Source organism: Pseudochaenichthys georgianus, chromosome 20 (assembly GCF_902827115.2).
Source record: "Pseudochaenichthys georgianus chromosome 20, fPseGeo1.2, whole genome shotgun sequence".
Lineage (NCBI taxonomy): Eukaryota > Metazoa > Chordata > Actinopteri > Perciformes > Channichthyidae > Pseudochaenichthys > Pseudochaenichthys georgianus.
Window position 1 is genome coordinate 17,041,536 of NC_047522.1, and position 15,672 is coordinate 17,057,207.

Here is a 15,672-nt window from a genome sequence, read left to right on the forward strand (position 1 = left end):
GAAACATTCTACTTCCCCTCCAGAACTATTAGATGGTACTTCATTGTTCCTCTGAACTTATAATAATAAGACAGCTGATTTCACACTGCCCTTTCTTTAGGTCCCAATACTATGCAGCACTTCATTCACCTGCATGAATAAATTGTAGCATAGTGAATCTGCATCAACTCTTCAATCAGTTTAAACAGGTTAAATATGTTCTTGTAGTAGATGTATCCTTTTTTTAATTTAACAATTTGGTTGAGGTCTTTTTAGATTCTACCTCATCTGCACCAAATGAGGACTCATGTTTTTGTACTCAATCAAGTTGTATTATTAAATGTGCTGACATTTTGAATGCATTGCCTTACATGGAAATATGAAGCACATGCTTCACGATATGCAAGCTAAACCCAATCTTAATACAAATTGAAGACACCAGTTTGTCTTTGACATTTTAACAGGAAGTGAAACCTTGGAAATACATGAGATTACATCAACAAAAGTTTATCAGAGGTAACGTAAAAAGGAAACAGAAACCAAGAAACGTATTTTACAGACGTAGCCTACACTACACTGCCCTTAAGAGCAGCAAAGCAACTATAAACTGTAAACACAATATAGCTTTAGTCCATGGTGTAGTTATTTTATTGGGTGTTAAGACACACTTACATTTAATTACATTTTAATAAAAAATAATCTCATAATTTACCTCAGTATTTAAACTAATCAAACGTCCTCTTGCGTTGGTGTCACGTGCAGCCTGGAAATTGAAGGGTCACGTGCTGTGGTCAGCCTCTTCACACAGCAGCTGCAGCATCAGAAACTCACCGGCGGAGGAACTGTCTCCGCGAAGGTAGGATAATTTATATAGCAACTCTTTCTCGTATAACCGAATTTAACAGCTTTAAAAAATAAAACGAGACAGGAAGTGAATAAATGTTGGTTAATGTTGCAGCGCAGTCCTTGAAACCGATTTTTAAGCAGCATTTATGTAACCAATGAGCCGGTGTAATACTGAGTATCCGGAATAAAATGTTATGATAGCGGATAGTAGCGATAACAACTGACAACGACACCCTTTGTGCTTAGTAAAAAATAAAACTACTACTGTGTAACATGTTGTCTATAGATGTTTTGTTAAATGTACCATTCCTAGCTGTCCCTAAACATAAGCATATTTTGTATAGCCTACCTGAAGACTGAACATCTGTCCAGGTGAACAAATGGGACTATATTTTTGGAAATATCATTCACATTATGAGGTTGCTAACTTTTTATCATAGGTTTTACATTCAATGCATGGCTGATGGTATTAAGGAGTTATCATGTGATTGCTTTTAAGAGCATTCTCTAAAAAGGTGATAAAGAGATAAGGATCCTGATTTGTATAATAGGCCTTTATATCAGTGCATTGTATTAGCCTATAGACTATCTCAATCGAGAGGTGAAAGTCATTGTAAACTGAGGTTAAGGCTATTTTAACCGATGCCTTTTCTTCCTTGAAGTGCACATCAAATCGAAACAATTATAATAGTTTACAGCTTTAGTTTCATTATTAACAGTTACAGTGTATGAGTCAAAACAATGTGACACAATGCTGGTCCAAACAGCACTGGCTGACTCAGAGTTACGGACACTTGGGACACAGTGAGCAGGACAAACATGCTCTGACAGGGATATCTACATTGGTCCTAATCTTGTAAACAGGATTAACACGTCTTAAGGTCTTCCCAGAGTGCCCAGAGAGAGATCTGGTTGTGCTGGATCTGTCCTCATCGAGTACAGGGCATTTTGTATTGAAGCACAAAACAAACCTTTAGGGCAGGGGTGTCAAACTCAATTTCATCACGGGCCACATCAGCATTATGGTTGCACTCAAAGGGCCGGTTGTAACTTTAAGACTATATAAAAAATACATACATAAATATTTAATATATATAAAATAATGTATTATATTACCCTATCGGATAGGATAATAACTACATAATTAACTACGCCTGAAAGCAGAAGTCTACGGCAAATAATTGCAAGTCTCTTCAGTGAGAATGTCACAAAATGATTTAAAAAGAAAAGCCGAAAAAAAAGAAGTGACATTTTGAAAAAAAGTAGAATTCGCGGGCCGGATTTGGCCCCCGGGCCTTGAGTTTGACACCCCTGCTTTAGGGGTTTGGTCATTGTTATTCTAATTGTGATGTATGCATGAAGATGACTTGATTATTGTCTTAGTGAGAAGTTTAGTACATTTGATTCCTGGGAATGAAACTAAGACACAGGATATATATTTTTACCAGTTTTCATCAGCGGTTTTGGAATTAAACAAGTTGATTAACAGAAAAGTCTGTTACCATCACCTTTGCTTAAAAATATTTCAATATTTGTACTAATGTTTTTTTACTGGTTTATCGTAGTTTTTCCCCCTCTAATAATAAACTGAATTACTTATTTATGTTGGACACACAAGCAATTTCATCATATCAAGGTGGGTTATACAGAAGATCCAATTTCAAACTATTTTAGTCTTTTACATTTTAGAGACCAAGCAATGAATTGATCAATAATGTATAAAACTGAATCATGGAAAGTTTGGTAAGTACGTCTAATTTTAGCAAATGTAAACCAGACAGACAAATGGCAGACTCATCTACATCTTCAGGCTTGAAGTGCCTCAGTAGAGGGTTCTACTGTACATGACGAGCTGTGGGAGTCTAACTAAATGTGTTGTGTGTACATCATGCAGACGGTTTGTAGTCAGCTCACCAGAGAGATCAGTTGTGCAACGTTGCTATCACGGCCGATGACTCTCATCTAGACTCTTCTGCTTTGTCCAATAAATGAGCACTTTCACTGTACAATGTGCTGTGGTTCACCGAGGGGATAGCCACTGCAGGAACACAGTGTACACTCTGACACTATTATCAACTCGGGGCATAACACTCCGGATGCTGGCTGTAACCTTGCTTAGTTATAAAGTCATTCAGTTACAGCTCTGAATCATATTTAATTGATGAAAATGTCAATATTGTATAGTTATTTGGTCAAGACTGGATGGATTACCAGATATGCATGGTCCCCAGAGGATAAAGCCTACTGACCTTGATGATCCCATATCTCAGCAGATAGATTGGACATTTTGCTCAGACATTCATGACCTCCAGAAGATGTACCCTAACTCTGGAGATCCTATGACTTTTCTATTCGAGCCAATGATGGTTTTGAGTGAAATGTCTTGGCAACTATTGGATAGATTTGAGATAAACATTTAATAATGTTTTTTATTCTCTTAAAAACTCCCACCAGCCTCACCTATTGTTCCAATTAACAAATGTTAGCATGCTTACACAATTAATGACTATTTAGAACATATTTTGAATGCTGTATAGATGTTAGCATAGCCATTGAGAGACGACGCTGAAGTTGGCTTCCAATTCAGAGCATCTGATTCGGCAGTTAAGGGGAAAGTTAAGGGACATTTAATTTACAGCGCTGAGCGAACAATCTTCCGTGTTTGAACCTCTTAAATCGCTGCATAGCCGATTTATTTGGACTGGATTATCCTAGAGAGGCTAAAGATTCTTTATAACACAGTTTCAGATTTGTGAAACCTTTATTCTATTTGTGAAAATACAAACAAGGGAGATTTCAGTGCTTTTTTCGCATCCTGACCACATTAGACCAGGTCCTGATCTAAAACCACTAGACCTACACTCATCAAATCTGGACTGGATTATCCCAGAGAGGCTAAAGATTCTTTATAACACAGTTTCAGATTTGTGAAACCTTTATTCTATTTGTGAAAATACAAACAAGGGAGATTTCAGTGCTTTTTTTTTTTACATGTAGACCAAATTAGACCAGGTCCTGATCTGAAACCACTATACCTACACTCCTCAAATCAGGTAAGTATGGACAGCTAATTAAGGAAGAATAAAGTATTTACTTCTCAAATGTATTATCATTTTTTTTTGCAAATAAAAATTCAACAGATAAGTAGGTATACTTATATAAACTTACAGTAATATATTTACAGTTGCAGGCAAAACATTTCAACAGGAAATTAAATATAGTCTATAACTAGCATTGTTCAAGTTTACTTTAAGCAACAAGCTTTGTTTGCCTAATTACAGTATGTCATCTTGAGTACTAGGATTGCTTGGAATGTGAAAAACATTACAAGATTAGAAAATAACACTTTGGTAACAATGGTATGAGAAAGTTGGTTCACTGTCTTCTCTCTCAGAAAAAGAATTGCTATTCATATTTTGCTTTAGGACAAAGCAGCAGAAGCTGTTCAAAGTGGATGAAAGACTGAAGGTTAGCCTTTTTATTTATCTCATGAACCTGAATTCCTTTAACATCTCTTTCATTTTTTTGTTTGCTATGAAACAGCATTTAAGATACGAAAACTTTGTAGATAAAGAATTATCACTTAAATGAGGAGCATACACTTATTTTAAAAAATGTATTCATTTGTTTAACAGGGACAGTGCACATTAATTAACATTCCTGTACATTTGCCAGAGTTAGCCAAGAGGCTATTTTTCATCTGTTGTCCCTGGACAGATTTGATAAGTGAACCTAAAACTAATTTCATTTAAACAAGTAAATACAATCAAATTAAAACATGCAACATACATTACTGGAATACTTAAATAAATAAAAAGACAGAACAATAAAACAAAACAAAAGAACATGTTGTGACGACCCCTCCCCCCTTCTGCCTGTCTGTGCTCCCTGCCTTGCTGTCCTCTGGCAGGTACTAGAGAGGCTTCTCAATACTCACATTTCCCCTCCTCGACTCCCCTCCTCGACTCCCCTCCTCGAGACTTAGTCCCGCCCACAGGAGATGCGAGCGGAGGACCGAGGAGGGGAACCGAGGAGAGAGGAGGGGAAGCAGCAGACGTTTAAAGAAATGAGAACTCCTCTCCTCTGAGCGGTCATATTAAAGCGACGTCCGTTCATTATTACGTGGCAACAGCTGCATCAGCTGTCGAGTGTTTTGTCATATTTTATAATCTCTGTTAGATCAGCTGAACATTGTTCCCCCACATATTTACCTTGAATTAATTGAGAGTGCGGTATAATGAGACAATAACAGGCTACAGATGCGGACACACACACACAAATATATTTATATAAATATATGCAATTTAAAGTATGAGAGCACTCTCATAATAACGTAACACAATCAGAGACTGGATATATCCCCCCCCTCTCTCTGGTCGCTGAAATGGGGAATTGAAATTACGGGCCAAAAGTTGTATTTGCAAGTATTAAAAGTAAGCAGAGGACACCAAACCAACTAAGACCTGTCTGTCCGCCGCATCTGCGCACACACTGTACCACACACACACACCTACACACTGTACCACACACACACACACACACACACACACACACACACACACACACACACACACACACACACACACACACACACACACACACACACACACACACACACACACACACACACACACACACACACACACACACACACACTGTACCACACACACCTACAGCTCCTAAAGCATAATCAGGCTACAGCCGTTGTGTATTTTATTATGTGAAGCACTAAATGGTTTTAGAAAAATATCGACTCTTTGTTTGTATATATCTACTAAACTAAAGCAAATAAAGAGAGTAGGTCTGTTATACTGAGTGATATTTATTTTACACACTGCTCTGCTTTCTGCAGGGCCTCACAGCTGTTCTCACTGTAAACATCGCGTTGCGATGAGAGCAGTTTCTAAAATAATATCCAGGGGATGCATGCAGAGCTGTCATTGGCTGAGATAAGTCCGGCCGTGCGTCACGCCTCCACCGTTCCCGGAAATGCATCCGCGGAGGAGCCGTGGAGGAACCATCAGTGTATCCTCGGTTATAGCTCCTCCAGAGAGCCTCCTCGACGCTCGATCCTCGGTCCTCGGTGTGCATTTAGAGAAATGAGACGTCCTTCAAAATGGCGCGCTGAAATTCATTTCCGGGTCACTACCGGAGGACCGAGGAGTCGAGGAGTCGAGGAGGGGAAATTTGAGTATTGAGAAGCCTCTTAGGAGTGTCGTCCTGTGTGTGCCCGCCCATCTAGAGGCGGAGCCTCAAGAAGGCATAAAGGCTTGCCCAGCTGGGAGGTTCACTTTCTGATCCTGATCCTGGCCTGCTGCAGCAACCTCAGCCTTCCACCTGTGTTTGTATTTTCACAAATAGAATAAAGGTTTCACAAATCTGAAACTGTTATAAAGAATCTTTAGACTCTCTGGGATAATCCAGTCCAGATTTCATGAGTGTAGGTCTAGTGGTTTCAGATCAGGACCTGGTCTAATGTGGTCTACATGTGAAAAAAAAGCACTAAAGTCTCCCTTGTTTGTATTTTCACAAATAGAATAAAGGTTTCACAAATCTCAAACTGGGTTATAAAGAATCTTTAGACTCTCTGGGATAATCCAGTCCAAATAAATCGGCTATGCAGCGATTTAAGAGGTTCAAACACGGAGGATTGTTCGCTCAGCGCTGTAAATTAAATGTCCCTTAACTTTCCCCTTAACTGCCGAATCGGATGCTCTGAATCGGAAGCCAACTTCAGCGTCGTCATTGAGAGCTTGTTTGTGTTCATAAGAAGCACCTCTCTGGTAAACCTGACCCTGAGACCATCCTTACATCTGCAACTGCCTTAATCTGGACCCACATTTCAACCCTACCATTCCATTGGGGATGCCGATAATGGTTAAATAATATAATGAATATTCACATGGCTAAATAACAAAATATATTTATTTTTTGACCTTATCTCATGCTATAAATGACATTTTTTCAAAATCTCATTGAATAGCATGGGAATTCTTGATGTAGGCTTATCCATTGAATTAAGTGCATTTCAAATGAAGATGAATTGATTACACTGATCTCACTATGATGGTATTTATCACCATGTTGCCCAACCCGACAGATGTAGCTGTCACCGGATTGTGAAGTGATTATCAGGATAAGACGAGATGCAGTATTTCATAGCTATTTCTGAGCAGAGCATATTTTTAACGACTATATCTTAGGAGCAATAGAGTTGAGTTGGTTCACTTGTGGTCAAGTCCATCTAGCTCAGGGATGGGCAAATGGCGGCCCGCGGGCCGCATGCGGCCCCCACCTGCTCTTTTTGCGGCCCTCAGATTAATTTATAAACAATGTAATTAATAAAAAAAAATTTAAAAAAATATATATTTTCTTTTTTTACTTGTAGTACTGATACCGTCCACTAGACTCCTAGTTACGTCGCGAGCTGCGTAGATGATTTCAAATACCGCGAAATAATCTGTGACGCATTTGTGTGTATTGTGTTTGTTTCCCGGGGAAACCCTCACAAGAAACACCGGCTGTTGTTATTCCTGCTCTGACGTTAAGTTGCCTCTTGTAATTATGCCTTTACAAGCTTAACAGTTGTTTTTATCATCTGAATTTGGCGAAACAAGTTTAATATTCTTAAAACCAAGACTTTGTTTATTTGAAATCAGATGAAAACAAACTGTCACGGACCCTGCCGTGTTATCGATTACTACGCTTTTCATTCATAATTTCAGCGGGAGGGAGGGGGAGTGGTGCTGAGGAACAGCAGAGTGCGGGCTGACAGGTGTCTGTGTTGACATTCCCCTTATTGTGGAATAAGGGGAATGCAGAGACTGGCTACAAGTGTTTTAGGTTCAAGTTAGACAACTAATGTCTGGGTTAGTCTTCATGACTTCATGTGTATGTCATCTAATGGTTAATCTCAATACACACACATTTTCCGTGCTTTCCAATAGTTTAAAATAGTTTTATTCCACTGTTTAATAACCTGTTCAATACAAACATGCCACTTGTAAAAATGAAATAACATTTCTGTGAACTGATATTTGTTTAGTGAGCTTAGAGGATGTTCCCAGTTTTTGGGGATGTTCCCTTTGATTGTAAAATGTCAATGAAGATGTCAGACTTAGTATATGTGTTAATAATTACAACACATGGCATTTCTGTGTGTGTGTGTTCCAAGTGAATCTGCGGCCCCCTGGTGGCCAGTATATCAATGATGTGGCCCCCACCACCATCAAAGTTGCCCATCCCTGATCTAGCTGGTATGCAGCTCTGATTTTGTCGGTGTAAACAATTGTCCTAAATACTGAAACACACTGCGGCACCGTTGCTGTTCGGCTCACATTGTAAAATAGGTTGAAACGAACATAAACACACATAATGACACAGTGACATTCACGATAAAGCAGGCGCATTCAAAACGGGGAACACTAAACAGTAAAGTGCTAAAATAGTAATACTAGTCACATGTAAGTTAAAACAGGAAGAAATTGGGATTGTAGTGTGACTGTGTTGGAGAGACAGAAACACACACTCTCCTGTATCCTCCATGATTAAGTCTCCTTCAGCTCAGGACTCTTCTGAGGAAAATGGGACAGAGCCGCTGTGTTTAGAGACCAGCATTTCCTTTGAAGACGTCTCTGATCAACAGGAGACTTACTTCTGGGACACTGACCTAGTAAGATGCAACAAGGAAGCAGCGAGTGTTTTCTTTCTGATACTAATTGAATGATGAATGATAATGAGTGTGTTTGCTGACAGGTGGACACCATGAACTACGTGGGGCAGCTGGCGGGGCAGGTGCTGGTCACAGTGAAGGAGCTGTATAAGGGGATCAATCAGGCCACGCTGTCGGGCTGCATCGACGTGGTGGTGGTCCGACAGCCCGATGGGACCTTCCAGTGCTCCCCTTTCCACGTTCGCTTCGGAAAACTGGGGGTCTTGCGCTCCAGGGAGAAAGTAGTGAGTGCTCCAATTTGTATGTCACAACAGTAAGGTCATTTCTAAAAACGTGGCCAAACATCCCCTCGGATTAAAAAAAAAACTGTTACGATACCGTTTGTTAATGCAACATCTCAGCAAGCATTAAGGCCATTTTTTTCAAGTTTACCACAAATATTTTCAGCCACAACTAGAGAATACATACTCATCCTTTGACACATCCAGCAACATGTTGTATATGTTCATTGTATGTTTCTCTCCTTCCCTCTGAAGCTCATAACATCCATTCCACTCCTCACAACAAGAGATGTTCCTCACTCTTTATTCTCAGACTCTGTGTCAGCGAAGGGCTACGGTGGGATAGACAGACTCTTATTCCCAGCACCTAGAGAATCATCCCATTCAAGATAAGGGTCTTACAGAGGGGTCTTTTCTTGCTGCAGGACACTGAGTGCAGGAAGTACACTTTTGTTGACGGAGAAAAAAGGAGGTTAGGGATTAGCTTCATGAAATGTCCGCATTTTTGCTTTTCTGTTCAACTCAGCCAGGCCAAGTCTGAGTTACACTCAGTCCATACATGGATTACAGCTTGTGGCCTTCTTACAAGCTGTTGTTTTCTCTCTGGCTTAGCTCTAATTCTTCCTTGTGGCAGTTTGTTTTTATATGCATAAGCTGTGTTTCCCATGCATTTGGAGCTGAAAGCAAACCTTCTCTGCTGAGGCCAGATGAGGACAACGCGGTGAGCTACACATTCACTTACACAAATGTGTCTGATTCTGCAGATTGATATAGAAATCAATGGGGAACCTGTCGAGCTGCACATGAAGCTGGGAGACAACGGAGAGGCTTTTTTTGTCCGAGAAACAGAGCAGCACAACGTGAGTTCTGAACAGATCATGATACAAAAAATGACGTTAAAGTAAATCATTCCTTCATGTTAGCATTAGCTCAAAGCATGGTTGTGTAAGAACACACTTCTTTTTTAGGAGATAGTTCCAGCTCACCTGGTGACCTCACCCATCCCCTCAGAAGAGCATCTGTTGAGGAGCAGAGAGCCCAGATGTGAGAACATTCCGCCTCCGAGTCCAGAAGACTCCACCTCTGGAAACCTCCAACCCTGCACCAACACAACCGGGAAGAAGAAGAGGAAGCGCAGGAGGAAGCACAAAGCGGAGCCACGTAGGGAGGAGCAAAGCCCACCTGCAGGAGGGGAGCCGGAGCTGTGCGAGCTCAGTTCAGATGAGGAGGAGCACACACACAGCGGATGGTAAGCAGACAGTTTAATATCACTTTGTGATGTTATGTAAACCTTTGTTGACGTCATCGTTTCCTGCCTTCAGGCCATCTTCCCTCTCCGTGATGAAGGAGAACATGGACCACCGGCAGCCTTCCCCCCTCACCGCCCTGGAATGGGACAGCTACCCCTTCTCTGACGCCGACTGGTCCCCTCGCACTACGTACGCACCCCCCACTCTGCCCATATTTACATTGTTCATACAAGCATAAAGACACAATCCACTTTATCATAACATGCCGAGTGAAAACACATCTCTCCCACAAAGCCTTTGCAGCTGACTCGGTGGAAATGTTGTTTGCTTACAGCGGGGAGATGTCGGAGCCCGTATCGCACAAGAGTGACTCGGAGCTGATGCTGAAGCCGGAAGAGAGCATTCTCAGGGCCGAGTCCCACATGCAGTGGACATGGGGAGAGTTCCCAGAATCCACCAGGGTAAGGCAAAGACCTGGGTTGCTGTTTTATGCGTTATGAACGTGGACAACAGAGAAACATATTCTTCATGACCAAAGTTCAAACATCTTTTAAAAGTTGAACAAACCCCACCCAGCTCAGTAAAGACTGTGAGATGTTGACTTTATTTGATCATTTCAGTAAAAACTAACGTTCATATTTCTCTTTTTGATTATAATACTGATGAACGTTCAGAACAAAGCACTTTGGCAACTTACCACATACGTTTTAAAATGCTTAATAAGCACCGTAACTTTCATGATATCATTTCTCGGTCATAATCGGTTGTTTCCGTGAACGGCCGACTGTTGAGTGACGGCAAACGCTGCGGCTGCAAGGCATTGTGGGACAGCACTTTCTCCTCTCCTTTCGCAAAGGGAGGTCCAGTGGTTCCTAAGCTAAAGGAGGTTATAAAGGAAGTTTGAAACCTCCTTTCCTTTCATCCAGAGAATTCGAACGGCACATATCATGGCTGCCACTGAGGGACTTCCGGGTCATTTCACTCCGTCAGGAAGGTTCCTAAGCTAAATGGACTATTCCACTGCAACCCGAGCCTAGGACGACTAAACTTTGGGAGACAATAATACATCATGTCTTCATTTACACATATTTGGCTAATCAGAAAGGATTTTTGGAAATGCATTTGTGTATATTTAAGCTTTATCTTGTGCTTTCTTTTCTAGGTCAACAAAAAGGACAAATCAGAGCCAAGGATGCTGACCATCACTCCCTCTGAGAACACACACTTCAGGGTTATCTTGAGCACTGAAGCCATGGAGGAAAGGGAAGAAGAGAGAACAGATCCCATTTGCAGTATCGTGAAGCCAGAGCCCCGCACCATCAAACCTGATCAGTGCAGCTGCTCCGCTCAGCGCCACGAAGCTCTGTCGGGAAACACAAACATGACCAGCCACAAAACAGACCTTTCAGATTTAATGTCCAGCAGTTTTACCTCGGGGGCGTGTCCCCCCAAATCTGACCTCAGCCCAAAGGCAGCCCACGCAATAAGGTGGAAGTCTTCGCCGCCGAGCTGCCGGGGCAGCGTGGCTGCAGACTCAGCAGCTGTTTGTCCCGATTCAAGATCTAAACCCAGCGACTCCCCGGCCAAGAGGAGAGGTAGCACACACTTTTATAACTCTATTTCTGTACACTATGCTCCTAATCTAAGGCAATTACAGAATGTCTTCATTCTGCAGCAAGGACGTTTTAAGGGTATTTCAAATAGGTCTTTATTATTCTTAATAGACATTTAAACATATATATTTGCATTATGTGTCTTAAATGCTGTGGGAAAATCTTGAGCTCTCCAGACAACATGAAGGTTCTCTACATGCACTTGAGTGGATGTTGACAGGAAGGAAGTGGTTTGTAGTTGCGTGGAGTTTACATTCACACGCACAAGTTAAAGAAAAGGAAGTGAAAGGGAAAACTAATCTGAAATGTCTCGTCTTTGCTTTCTAGAAAAAGGTGTGAGCAAGAGGAGCCAACACCAGGGCCCTGAAGATATTTACCTGGACGACCTGATTGCACTTGAACCTGATGTCGTAGCCCGCTACTTCCCAAAAAGGTACACAGAAGCATAAAACGGAAGCAGCTATTTATCCCACTCAGAGTTTCTTACGGTGTGAAATCAATTGGACCATGTGTGTCTTTGCAGTGACTCTGAGCAGGTTCCTAAGCTCTGGGTGGAGAGGGGCCGGCGCTCTGGGTCCCAGTCCCCCCAGTCTGTGGGCAGCGGCGCGGCAGACAGCGGCACCGAGTGTCTGTCCGACTCCGCTGCCGACCTGCCCGACGTCACGCTGTCGCTGTGTGGAGGCGTCGCAGAGAACTCTGAGATCCCTAAAGGTACCTTGTAATCAATTATCAAATCCAAACTGATAACACATGTTAACTACTTCATCTTGGTTAGAATTCCAGTGGGAACAGGAGGTCCTATTTACAGAGTGGAAAGTAGATTTTGGAAGCAGCAGCTGATTGAACTATATCCCAGAAAGTTAAAGGCTATTTTTGTAATTTGCAAATGGAAGAAATAAACATTTATTAACTGCTAGCCTTGAAATACTTCCCTGGGATTGCATAGGTGTACATGTGACGTGTATACACTTAATTCTTTTACCTGTATTTAGACATTTATTTTCTCAAATCCTTATTTACCACATTAGTTTGTTTTGCGCGTTAGGAGAACACCACTAATCCTAATTTTGTGACAAATGAACCGTTAAAACATTTTAAAGTGTTAGATGAGTATGGTGCACTACATATTTTGGTGCATGCATATCGAAATAGGAACTATCATTTATAATGAGGCTTATACGTTCCATTTATTGCAGAGAAATTCATGGAGCACATCATCACCTATAATGAGTTTGCAGAGGATCCAGCGATAATTGACAATCCCAATTTGGTGGTTAAAATTGGAAACAGGTGAGTTGTTAAGGGTAATTTAATAACTCATTAATACCTAATAACATCACAGTTAATGAAACCCTTTTTCCCTCAGGTACTACAACTGGACCCTGGCAGCACCGTTGATACTCAGCATGCAGGCTTTTCAGAAGAGCTTGCCTAAGGTATCCTGTTTTAGTGTCCTCTTACTGTGAATAGTATCTGCACATAAGACATGTATTTACACATGAACCGTTTCTCTGAATGGCAGGCTACAGAGGAGGCCTGGGTGAAGGAGAAAATGCCCAAAAAGTCTGGACGGTGGTGGTTCTGGAGAAAGAGCAGCGTGAAGGTCAGGGGGAATCCCTCACTGTTTTGTAACTTAGGAATTACTCCTGTCAAATGAGGAACAAATGTAATAATGTGTCTTCTTTCTTCAGTCATCATCAGAGACCAAGCTAGAGACACAAGAGTCCCTACCGGGAGAGACTGCCCCTCTCCAGGCCCCAGCAACACAGTGAGTCAGCATCAAGCAGTGCAGTCACACACCAACACAGCACTGTTGGGTAAACATGCACCACAAAGGCAGAATTAGCCTGTTAGTCATTTTCTGACTCATAAACATGCATTCAGGAGGAAGAACTTAAATGCTGTTTTGAATTGGGCAGCTGTAATTCACATTGTTATGTTGTTTTGTGCATGATTCTGCATATTTAGTGGACAACAAAGCAGAGATAGAGGCAGAAGAGTTCTACTGCCCTCTGGTGACTGGAAACGGTACTGCAGGGATTTCTTGTTAACCACAGAATCATAAATGTGGCTTTTTGTCCATGAAATTGTGTTTGCGTCTGCAGGCAGAAAGCAGCAGAGAGGTCCAGCGACGATGAGACTGAAGAGCTGAGCGCTATGACAACCGCTCCGACACCTACTGAGCATGTGCAGACAGAAGGCCCGACCCCGGCGCCTTGTCACTCCTACAAGAAGTCCCTCCGCCTGTCCTCTGACCAGATAGTAAGATCACTGATACTGGTCGCGAGGCTCAATTTAGACAAAGACAGTCATCAGTCTGCTATTTATCCGAGTGTGTGTATTAAAGCTCAGTGAACAAAAGAGGGATGAGGACATCTTTTATATCGTTGGTGTACGATCAGTAGTAAACCCCAATTCTTCCAGGTGTATAATCTTCCTTTATGTGGTTTTCTATTTCCCGCAGGCCAGCCTGAAGCTAAGGGAGGGCCCTAATGATGTCACCTTCAGCATAACCACTCAGTACCAGGGGACATGTCGCTGCGAGGGCACCATCTACCTGTGGAACTGGGACGACAAGGTCATCATCTCTGACATCGACGGCACCATCACCAAGTACGAGAACGTCCAAATATCCATCTCTTCGTCATTTGATAGTTTATTCTCAGGCTTATTCCTCCTCATTCGCAATATTCAAAAGAGAGTTCTTCCTGGTGTATTTACTCCACTGCTCCCCATCTCCCCTCAGATCAGACGTGTTTGGTCACATTCTGCCTCAGCTCGGGAAAGACTGGACTCATCAAGGCATCGCTAAGCTCTACAACTCCGTGCACGAGTAAGATATACATGGATTAATACTTACTGTTCAAATATGTCAATAAGTAGATGGGCTAATAAATATCCTCGTGCTACAGGAACGGATACAAGTTCCTGTACTGTTCGGCCCGAGCGATCGGCATGGCTGACATGACGAGAGGGTATCTGCACTGGGTGAACGACAGAGGGACCCTCCTGCCTCAGGGGCCCCTCATGCTCTCCCCCAGCAGCCTCTTCTCTGCCTTCCACAGGTGAGAGACCTCAGCGTTTATTCAACAGCATTTCATCGACCAAGAAATGAATTTGAGCAGCTAAAGAGTGAATTTAATGTATTTACACCGTTTTTATGTTCATTTTGAAAACGTGTAGACTATGAATTGTGATAAATGAGTTTTCTGTGTTTCTGTAACGTCAGCCGTGACATTTCATCTTTATTTATTTGGTATTCTTTTGATAGAGAGGTCATAGAAAAAAAGCCGGAAAAGTTCAAGATCCAATGCCTCACAGACATCAAGAACCTGTTCCTCCCAAGCACACATCCCTTCTACGCAGCCTTTGGAAACAGAGAAAGCGTAAGTGTAACATGTTTGTTGTATCATTTCAAGTTCGGGGTTTTATCTTCACTTCTTCAGTTCAGTTAGACTTATTGTCTCTTCCTCCTGTATCGAAGGACGTGTTTGCCTACAAGCAAGTGGGCGTGCCCGTGTGTCGGATATTCACAGTGAATCCCAAAGGAGAGCTAATCCTGGAGCAAGCCAAAGGCAATAAAACATCGTGAGTACGGAGGCATCAATGGAGTTTGTTTGTGTCTCGGCACATTCCCTCGGACAACGCTTACTGTTCCCATCGCCGCTTTTCATTTCCCAGATACAGCCGTCTGAGCGAGCTGGTGGAGCACGTGTTCCCTCTCCGCAGCTCCCAGCATAGCGCCACCTTCAGCTGCCCCGAGTTCAGCTCCTTCTGCTTCTGGAGGCAGCCCGTCCCCGAGGTGTGTGTAGAGGAGCTGCTTTGACTCAATCTGGGGTTCATGTTTGAAATGAAGGAGGAATGGCTTCGAATATAAGACATTCTGGAATAGCTTGATATTGTCACATTCCACTTTAGTGAAAGAGTTTGGGATATGAATGTACTCCGTGTTCATACATCACATCTAAATTAAGAGGTGTATTTGAGGCTTTTGGCGCATACAAAAGCCAAAACATGAGTCTCGCCGTTCA

At 42.1% G+C, this 15,672-nt stretch overlaps 1 protein-coding gene across 3 annotated transcripts; it reads left to right on the plus strand.

Annotated features, from left to right (window-relative positions):
- The first annotated feature begins 736 nt into the window (after positions 1–736).
- On the plus strand, positions 737–15,467 carry LOC117465688 (phosphatidate phosphatase LPIN2-like). Of its 3 annotated transcripts, none has more exons than XM_034108654.2 (21): positions 737–835; positions 8,581–8,781; positions 9,543–9,638; positions 9,747–10,027; positions 10,101–10,217; positions 10,363–10,489; positions 11,191–11,623; positions 11,969–12,074; positions 12,165–12,352; positions 12,838–12,931; positions 13,008–13,077; positions 13,164–13,244; positions 13,333–13,409; positions 13,610–13,669; positions 13,747–13,903; positions 14,106–14,254; positions 14,388–14,474; positions 14,554–14,706; positions 14,913–15,027; positions 15,126–15,229; positions 15,323–15,467. In XM_034108654.2, the coding sequence occupies exons 2-21, from the start codon at positions 8,590–8,592 to the stop codon at positions 15,465–15,467; spliced, it is 2,832 nt and encodes a 943-aa protein (XP_033964545.1). In that variant the 5' UTR covers positions 737–835; positions 8,581–8,589. The 3 variants fall into 3 exon arrangements, with proteins under 3 accessions (XP_033964545.1, XP_033964544.1, XP_033964542.1); XM_034108651.2 differs by lacking the exon at positions 737–835 and adding an exon at positions 4,266–4,293; XM_034108653.2 differs by lacking the exon at positions 13,610–13,669 and having other exon boundaries at positions 761–835.
- Positions 15,468–15,672: the final 205 nt, after the last annotated feature.

Coding starts and splice junctions, on each gene's coding strand:
- LOC117465688 (XM_034108654.2), top strand. CDS start 8,590: ATGAACTACGTGGGGCAGCTGGCGGGGCAGGTGCTGGTCACAGTGAAG. Junction 10,490..11,190: donor AGTTCCCAGAATCCACCAGG/GTAAGGCAAAGA, acceptor TTTCTTTTCTAG/GTCAACAAAAAGGACAAATC. Junction 13,410..13,609: donor CTCCAGGCCCCAGCAACACA/GTGAGTCAGCAT, acceptor CTGCATATTTAG/TGGACAACAAAGCAGAGATA.